We start from the raw sequence: 10,177 nt of genomic DNA on the forward strand, positions 1-10,177 counted from the left end.
GCTTGACAGGAGGAAAGAATGTTCCAGAACCCTGCATAGAACTCTTCCCACTTGCCAGAATGAGAGTTGGAGCTACGTGCAGAACAGTTGAGAGCAGGTGTTGCCTGGTGGCCTTTTTACATATGAAGACGTGTCACTGCAAACCTATGGTGACTGGATATCTTCCTGACCACCTAAATTCAAAGCCCGGAGATTTCCTTAGTAAAGAGTTAATCAACTCTCCCTTAGCACCTTCAGGCAACTGCATAGTCTTTTCATATTTGCAGTTGTCTTCATGACAACAATGTTTTAAAGATGAGCTTGAGTTGGGCTTGTGAAGGGATTCTGGTAATGAAAGATTTAAAGTTATTCCCATGGGCTGAGCACGGTGGTTCACTCTTGGGAATTCTAGCATTTGGGAGACAGAGGCAGGAGAATCACAAGTTCAAGGCCAGCCTGGGCTACATACTAAGACACTTTCTCAAAAGCCAAAAATTGATCAAGGGCATGGATTAAGTGGCGGAGCCCCTGCCGAGCACATGCAAGGTCCTGAGTTCAAACCCTAATACTGCCAAAATAAAAATAAAGAATTTGCATGAGAACCACAGTTTTTGAAAATTATTTTTATATTTACTTCTTTTTATCTTTAGAAAGTTTATGAACGGGGCTGGGAAGGTGGCTCAGTGGTAAAAGCGCTTGCCTTGCATGCCAGAGGCCCTGGGTTCAATTCCTCAGCACCACATAAGCAAAAAGAAAAAAGCCGGAAGTGGCGCTGTGGCTCAAGTGGTAGAGCACTAGCCTTGAGCTGAAGGGCTGAGGGACAGTGCTCAGGCCCAGAGTTCAGGCCCCACAACAAAAAAAAAAAACAAAAAAAAAACAAAAAGAAAGTTTATGACCTTGGCTTGCTGGGAAAAGGATGTCGGTCTCAGGGTAGAAGCTCATGCTACTTGGGAGAGAAGTCTAATAGGAATGGTATGAAGACACTAAGGTCTGACTCACTCTGTGAACCAGGTAAAGGAACAAATAAAACTGAGTGTGACTGAATAGAAATTAAAAAATCTGGTAGAAAACTGGGGAGGGGGATATCAATAATCCTAATTCAGAATTTCCTTTATGGATAAAGATGATCATTTCCTAACTCTGTAAGTATGATGTAGCCACTTCAGTGATATACATTAGGTCAACAATGCCTATTAGGTTTTCAATTGCTGGTTTATACATTTATGTGTAGATTGCAGATGGTCAGATGCTTCTGACTCACTATCAAAGGTTCTATAATGAGTGACCCCTTAATCATAAATGTAGCAATTACTCCTTAAATATGTGCGAAAGAGTTGGATTCTTATCATTGCTAGGCTTGGTTTACTACATAAAGGAACCATCTTTTTCTAGAATATTGTGATGTATTATTAATGGTGTAGCCTGGAGAGTTATCAAGTTATAACACATAGTCTATGTAATGGAAGCTGTAGAAAGCTTAATCTCATAACCTACATCTATTTGGAAACATTGATTTTCAGCCATGGCAGTGCAAAGACAGGTCCCAAGATCTTGACTCCTACCTCCAAGATCTACTTTAGTGCTATAGAACTCACCAGAAATGACCTTAATGGAATGAAGAAATAACTTAATCAATCAAGGGTATTTTCAAACTCAAACTCCATAACCCATATAGGTTTCATTATAAAAATATTATTCCTTAAAAAAATACACAAATGTAAAATATTCCACTTCTCTAGCCATGCCTCGTCCCTACTAAAGCATGCACTACAGTGAATAGAAAAAACAAACAAAACAAACAGCCCTTTGGGGAGGATGCATTTGAGTCTGTCGGTCTTGCCTTTTTTTCTATGCTAATTGTGCTTACAACTATACTCTTAGACCCAGATAGGGGACACAAGTCCTCTTCTCTCACAGTGGGAGGAAATGACTGTGAGAGGTCATGTGTTCCATGTGACCTGCCCTGGAATGTCAGAGGGTGATTTCCAGGCTCAGATGGGAACACAGAAACATGTTCAGTTGGTGGAAGGCCATAGGTAAGGCGCAAGCTATGCCCAAGTTAGCCCCTCTGGACCTACAAGGTTCTGCCTGAGGCTCCTGTGCTGACATGTACAGTTCTGAAGAAGGGTGGGTTGAGTGCAGAAGCAAATGTTGTGTTAATACAGCTTTGGAATACAACCTTCATTTTTTAACAGGACAGAAAAGAAGAACATAGACAGCAATCTAAGGCAAACTATCAACTGGCACAACAGAACTCTTTTTTTTGTCATTCATTTTGTTGACATCACAAGGCAGATACATTCTGTAAACATATTTGCTACACAGCACATTGACCATAAAAAGAAAGCCAACCCTGTACTTCTTTTCTTTTGGTCATTCTGTTCTTTCACTTCAAAAGGACTGCCTGAAGTCTAGGGAGAATTTTATGGTTTGTGAGATATACCTTGCTTTTGATAAAAATGCAGTGACTTGCAAAAATTAGCCCCAGGTGACCGCTAAGAGGCAATATGGGACAAAGATAACCATTCATACCTTAACCTGTAGAAACTTAGAAAATAGTCACAAAATATAAAAAACATCAGTTTCAGGAAACATTTTGTTTTCCTGCTTAGTAAAAGAGAACATTGAAAAATTATTATTATTATCTTTACAAAAGTTAAGGCTGTCCAGATCTTTGATGCAGAAAGTCTGTGGTCCCCAAAATTTCATATTTCATTTTTACATCAACAGCAGGTTTGTGTGTGTGTGTGTGTGTGTGTGTGTGTGCATGTGCGATAGTTCAGACTTTCTAACTGTTTTTTTTTTTTTTTGCCAGTCATGAGGCCTGAACTCTGGGCCTGGGCACTGTCCCTCAGCTCTTCAGCTCAAGGCTAGTGCTCTACCACTGGAGCCACAGCGCCACTTCCGGCTTTTTCTGCTTATGTGGTGCTGAGGAATCAAACCCAGGGCCTCATGCTTGCAAGGCATGCACTCTACTGCTGAGCTACCTTCCCAGCCCAGTTCAGACTTTCTAATGTTAGTCTTTAGGGGAGACAGGAAGCAGAAGCCTACTTAAATTATACCAAAATTACGTTAGGGGAGCTGGTTGAAGGATTCCCAGTAACATTTCCCTTTGACATTCTCAAGATATAATCACTATTCCATAGCTTACTACATTCAATCACTAAGTATTCTGTTTGTTGTTGAAATGGGAATTATAATTAAGATGATTGCTGAAGTTATAAAAATATAGACACATGACTGCATTGTATTCCTGTGCCAATGTAGATGCCAATTCTTTTTGTCCATAGAAAATGAAGAGGGTTTTCTCAGTAAGTGAAGAAGAAAGCTACAAAATGAAGGTGAACTAATAGCAGGAATCAAAGATCCATCTTCCCCTTTGTTACTTTGAGCTATTTTGTATGAACTCCAGGCTCCTGTTTGGTTTCACTATCCCAATAGAGCAAATAATACTTTATGGTTCTCCTTTAACCAGTGGAGTTCAATGGAGCTTGATGAAGAAATCAAGGAGCTTCTGAAGGATTATATATTTAGCAAGGTTTTCAAACCTATGTCTTAAAAATGCTGAGAATTTGTGATTTCAACTATGAATGTGCATGTTGTAAAAATACAACACGAGACCATTCACCTAAGCATGGTTTGCTATGAACTAACATAACAGGAGACAAGAGACTATATCTGCAAGGATTGGGTCTTTTTTAGTGAGTTAAACTCTTCAGTGGGTCTATGATTGAAGAAAAAATGACTTTGCCTCTAGATTTTAAGTAAGAGCAAAAAGAATTGTCCTAGGTGTATGTTTTAAATGGATAGGGTTAATGTTTTATAAAGAGGAATAACATCTCTTTTTCTTTTCTCTTATCTCCATATTCTCTTCCCTCGTCTTTTGTTACCTATTGGCATTAAGTAAATGGCAACTTTCAAGAGTACTCTGAGGTCTCTTGAATTCAAATTCTGCAGGATGTGAAGGGAAATGAACTGTTTTCCCATTTGGCTTTGATGCTTGGTCCCAGAGATGATATGATGATATTTTATCTCCAGGGGACTCTCTCTCTTTTTCTCTCTCACTCTGTATCTCTCTCTGTATTTTTATTGGCTTCTCTCCTTTTATTAATACTTGACCCTAACCCAAAACAAAATAATCTACTTGCACGCAGGGAAAACACTGATTACCAGAAGTAAATCGGAAAAGGTGGGGATTTAAAGTAAATACATGTTTATTGACATTTCACAAGCAGTTCAATTTAATTAACTCTAGACTTTTAGTTCCTAAAAGCCTTTTTGTAATTTTAGGATGGCTCAGGATGCTTAAGGAAGCCATGTTTCGAATCTGTCAAGAGGTGAATTCCTAGTATTTTTCTGCTCTAACCCTCATGCTAATTGGCATCAGTAGTATTTAGGAAATCACACTTAGACACTATTATTTTTGATCATACATGGAAAGCAGTATCATTATGGGTAGAATAAGAACAAGGTAAAAATAAGTCCCCTCAGTTTTGTGTTACTGCATATTTACAGAGAAAAAGGGGGAAAGTCAAGGATACACAAGTCATCAACATTTTTCATGACATATAGGGATAAATGTTCTCATTTTAACTATTAAATAATCTTTAATAAATGTCACCATAATCTGTTAAAAATGACATCACTTTTTTTCTTCCTCTATTTAAAAGAGAACTGATTATAAGGTTTTTAGGGACAGCCCAACTAAATATTAGCTCAAAAAAGATCCTGGTTTGTAGCTTCATTACTGATTCTTTCATTAACTTGGTTATATAACCGAATCGTCTGCATTCTTGAAGGCCATGATAATTTTTAAAGCGAAAGTGTGACAAAAGCAGGAGGAAAGGCAGAGTATTCACAATCATAGGTTTGTTTACATTTTCATTATCAAGGGCATAACTTGCTGCTTTACATAGGACTATAGTTCTTGTCCAATAGAAGTCCTGTCTGAGCCCACCTGCTTATGAAGACATGAAAATATTCAAATGTTTGCCACATTCAAAGGCATCTTCATTTACTGTGGTGATAAATAATTGAGGAAGGCAACACATGTCATTTTAAAAACTTAAAAAATGATAATGTTTAAAAATAAAAGTATAGAGAATCCTAATTCACGTAAGTTGCTAGTTATTATTTCCCATATGAGTAACTGATGGAGTGTGGATTATCACTGGTATTTTTGGCTTTATGAGTAGAGTTCTTGTGAGAGGTACAGATCATTTTGTCATGAGAAACTAGTTCTCTTATGGAAGGAAAGGAAAGGATTTCTCCTGAAAGACTGATTCTGTCCATCAAACACCAAGTCCACGGGGCTTAAACTCTGCCATTTCACTCATTCATGTGCTTTTAAAACTCACACTGAATAATGTTTAATCACTAAGTGAATAAAAAAGACAAGCTTATGGCAACCTTTTATGTTTCTTTCCTAAATAAATTCTTAAAATAAGAGATTGTCCCAACATGGAAACTCCGCTCATTCTGTGTGAAGATAGGTTGATCCTTACAACTTTTTATCTAACATGTAAGTGTTGCTTAAACAACCATCTACTGAGTAATGAAGCTGAGAATAGTGAGATATGTTAGCATTAAAACAGGTTTCTTGTAAGACAGCATTTTATTCCATCTCATCTACTGTGGTAAACCTGAGACAAAGGAACTTCCCTCCATTAGTTGCCCAAAGTAAATCCAGCTTAGTTTCTCTGCTTGCTCTTCCTTAACTCTTGCTCTTGCTTACTTACTAGGGATAAAATGACTCATTTTGTGCTCATTAAAAATTCAGTTATTTGAGAAAAATAACAGACATAAAAATGTCATTTTCCTTTCTCATTGGAATATCATTTCAAGTTCCAAAATTAACTAAATAAATTTAGCACTGAGAAAGCTGAACAGGACAAATTGAATTGGTTCTATAACACAATGTTTCAGGCCATCTTACTGTTTTCTGAACTACTCTCCACAGAAGATTTAATATGAGATGTCATATTATGTATTTTTTGCAACTATATTCTATAGAAACACAGAAAATTTTGTAAAATGCTACAGAAGCATTTGCACAAGTAACTTGAAGTTATCTGCTATTAAAATGAGCTGTTCATTTTTATGTTATTATTCTTTTCTTTTGGTTTCACTGCCCATCAAGATGTTAAATTATTAACATCACTTTGGTGCTAAGAATTTATTTCAAGCACTGTTTATTGTGGTCTAGAAAAAAAGGATTCCTTGGCATTCCAGAATCTCCAGGTGTTTAAGAGTGAAAAAAAGTTTTAGAAAGTTCAGTAACATTTCAACTAGCCTGTGGACTGAATTTAAATATTTCACAATGACAAGACAGGTCTTTTGACATGTTTCAACCTTTTTTTACATTTAATTTTCCCCCCTTAAACCTGCTATTTTCATGTCTGTCCTTAGACCTGCGTGTCAAAGTGACTGGAAGCATTCTCTTTCCCTCGGGAAGGATGGAAAGAAAAGTTACAGCTGCCAAGACTACAATCACCGGGCACATGAGCTGGACAGTTAATGCACACAGCACCATCCTTGATAAAGTGGGAGCGCTGTAACTACTGTAGTTTAGAAAGACTGTTTTAGAAATGTGGTCAGTGCAGAGACACTTCTCAAAATGATCCCCTCATGGAAAATAGATTGATATGATCAGAAAATATTCATGAAAAAGAAACCGATATAAAAATTTACATTGTTTGAGAGAATAGAAACAGAGTTCATGGATCGGAATGTCTAAACTTGATGATCACTACCAATGCTTAAAATAATGGCTGTCTCAGGTCCTTAGAAAATGTAAGATGGAGCTTCTTGTATAGAGAAGTTAAGACATAGAAAGAGAGACAGCTGCCGCTGAGCAGGTTCCTACACTTCTGCTGTGCCCAACACTGGATTCTTTTTGATTCACATCAACTTCATTTCAGGTTTAACAGAAGGAAAAGCTAGCGATGCTCAATACTGTAATCTGGAAGCTCATATAAGGCAGAAAAAAGCATCTCCCTAGAATGACAGATTAAGTATGTCCACTGTTGGCTACACTAGAAACCAGCTACAGCCCACAGCTGATATAAAAACAAGTTATAAAAACTAAGATCCACAGCAAGTGAGGCAAATGAGAAGTTGGGGATGTGGCAGTGTGTGTATGTGTGTGTTTGTGTGTGACTATCTTGGAGGAATACACAACAAAATGAAAGCCCCAGTGCCAATGGGTTGGATTCCAGTCAAGTAAATTAAGGCTACAAGATTAACAGGCTGATATGAACAGTCCATTCCAATCGAGCAGTAGGTACTGATTCACTCTTGAAGACATAAGAAAAGGTTTAGAGGAAAAGCAAGTTCTTGGGGAAAAAAATGAACCACACACATGCACGTTGTTTCTGAGGTGAGGAAAAGGAAAAAAATAAAAAGAGAGATCAAAGCAATCCAACTGCAAGGCAAGGCAGGTGTTCGCTCCCAGTTCACAGTATTGCAGTTAGTGGTGCAGTGAGGTCTATGGAAGTGGTGGAGGGTAGAGAGGCTGCCCGGAAGAAAAGGGAGAAAAGAAGTGGTCACATGACAACACAGCATTGACAGCGCTTTTTCTTTTGGGTACCTGGGGCTGGCTCTGTGGCCAGGCTCTCTTCTTTCCCTTCTGGGGATGAGGGTTCAGTGGTGTCTGAGACCGGCCTTCCGGATACCAGCTCAGCTGCATTCCCATCAATAGTGGACACATCTGTCACTGTCTTCTCTCTTAATGACTTCTCATCATCTTCATCAATGAGAACTAATTCTGCCTTGATGGTTTCATCGTAGCCCAGTACCTTTTTAGTCTCCTCTTCATCCTCGATGTTTTGGTAGCCCATAAAAATCATGGTGACTGGCTGATCCAAGATGGCCTCTGGCCCTTCTGTGCTGGGAGCTTGAGCCTGTTGCCCTGGGTTTGCAGAAGCGTGATCTTTCCTAGACTTATGCACCATTTCTAACTTGGCTTCTTTGCAGAGCATGTGTTCCTTGGGATGGCCGAGGTTCCCATCTGCAATAACAGTCCTTTCTGACATGTACCCTCCTCTTAAGCTTGATTGTCCAGCTTTCTGAATAAGCTCTTCAACATCCTTTGCGCTTAATTTGTGCACTCCGTTTTCTACTATGGTGCCTCCTGAGTGCACCTCATATACTACTTTGGTACCATCGTCATAGACTTTGACTCCTCTCTGATGCACCCCCTCTGGGCCAATGGCAGATGCAGAGAGAATCTTGGTCTCTCCTGTTTGTTTGTCTTTCTCCACATTAATTTCCATGGCGTACACAGCTTGAATGAAAACAAGAGAAAGGAAGTGCATGTTACAACAAAAAAAAGCCAGTGAATGGTTAATTGCCAAACAGACAAAAAGAAATGGTCTTGTGCCCTTTCTATTCTAACCACCAAGCATCCTGGGTGTTAGCGTGCGGTGCACATTGTGGACAGAGGCGGCTCTATATGTATTTTAACACAGTAGCTTAATGCACTGGGAAGACAGATGTACACAGTCACTGTATCTCAACAGCAGTCATGCTACTAAGGAAGACCTGCTACAGTAAGGCCACAAGAGACTTCAGACCTAGGTAGAAAGAATTACAGGAAGGCTGGCAACATGCAAATTTACCTTGATGGAGGGTTTTCTGGAAATATATGCAATTTTAAAGCCCTAGGTTAAGATGTGTACCAGTTCAAATGAAAACAAAACCAAACAAAAAACACCCAACATTTTTAACTCTTTTATCAAGTGCTCTCTTATTTTTTCTTCTATATTTCCTTTTCCTGTTAATGGAGAATATGCCAAGGTTTTTACCAGTGGGACAGGACACAACTATCTACATGCGCCACACAACTGGATTTGTATAAACACTGCAAAGATATGGAAACAGTTTGCATTACACGGCCTGAGTAGTTCAGTCAGGGAGGACCACAAAAGGATAAGACAGAAGCAGCAGCATCGGTGACACTGGAGTCTGAGTACAATATTGTAGAAGGCCTTTCTTCTTCTACCTATAGAGTACCACCTCCTTGCAATTCTGTCCCATCCCTCTCTCTCCCACCTGCTGTCTTTTTTTCTGTCTCGTTGCTACTACCCAATGTGAGGCGCTCCTTTCCTCCTGGACTTCCCACAGGAGACTGGACTATCTAGTCTCATCCTCTCCAGTTCTTCCCGAGATATACTGCCAGTCTGGTGTTCCTAAAATCCAGCTCTTTCCTGTCTTATAGACTTGGGACACTTTAGTATTCCATGACCACTCCCTCATAGGCTCCTTGTATGGTACACATTGTGGATGGGACGAAATGGTCCCTGACCCACAAAGGCACCAGGCTGCAGGTACCCTTTACCTGGATGATGCTCAGACACTGGACTTAGCGCCTTCAAAGTGATTCCATCTTCTCTGAAAACTCTCCTGCAGTCTTGGTGTTAAATAATAGCACCAGCACCACTTCTTAGTCCCTCAATTTTGAAGACTCAAAATCATACCTGCTTTGTCCTTTTCTTTCTAATACCTCATAACTAAGCAATCATTAGGAAGAGTTAATTCTGCTTCAAGATCCTCATCCATTCCCTCCCCATGTTTCCCAGGCCTTCCTCAGCTTAACATAACAGCCCTGTCTCAGACTTTACCTGACAATCTCTCTTCCCATCCTAGTTCTAAGATAGTTACAGCAGATTGGAGCTCTGATTTTTAAAAATCTATAATTTTTATTGTTATCATTAAGCTGGTGTACAGAGTTACCATTGCCTAAATCAGGTAATGAGTACATGTCTTTTTTGGACAATGTCACTCCTGCCTTCACTTTCCTCGTTTTCCCTCCTGGAGCTTTTTTTTTTTTTGTAGGGGCAGAGGAAAAAGAATGAGTTTTACATTTTTAAAAGGTTGTAAAACAAGGAGGAAAGGAAGACAAAAGGTAAAGAAAGAGAAAAGAAATGGAAGGATAGGGGAAGAGGAAGAAAAAAAAGGAATACATGATAGACACCCTCTGTGGTCCAGAAAGTCTAACATGCTTACAACCTGGCCATTTTTTTTTTTGGGTCCGGTTGTGGGGCCTGAACTCTGGGCCTGGGCGCTGTCCCTCAGCTCTTCAGCTCAAGGCCAGCACTCAACCACTTGAGCCACAGCACCACTTCCGGCTTTTTTCTTTTTGCTTATGTGGTGCTGAGGAATTGAACCCAGGGCCTCATGCATGCAAGGCAAGCGCTCT

General features: G+C 39.5%; 2 protein-coding genes across 3 annotated transcripts in view; both read right to left on the reverse strand.

The window, feature by feature from the left end:
* The window catches only part of Akap2 (A kinase (PRKA) anchor protein 2), a 244,840-nt gene that overhangs the window by 169,488 nt on the left and 65,175 nt on the right, over window positions 1–10,177 (reverse strand). The window lies entirely within an intron of this gene.
* Window positions 6,774–10,177, reverse strand: part of Palm2 (paralemmin 2) — a 16,457-nt gene continuing 13,053 nt past the window's right edge. Inside the window, exon 2 of the mRNA XM_013023214.1 lies at window positions 6,774–8,263. Within this exon, the coding sequence (XP_012878668.1) occupies window positions 7,524–8,263 (740 nt within the window). The 3' untranslated portion in view covers window positions 6,774–7,523. The remainder of the gene's footprint in view (window positions 8,264–10,177) is intronic.

The sequence above is a fragment of the Dipodomys ordii genome, unplaced genomic scaffold (assembly GCF_000151885.1).
Source record: "Dipodomys ordii isolate 6190 unplaced genomic scaffold, Dord_2.0 Scaffold67, whole genome shotgun sequence".
NCBI lineage: Eukaryota > Metazoa > Chordata > Mammalia > Rodentia > Heteromyidae > Dipodomys > Dipodomys ordii.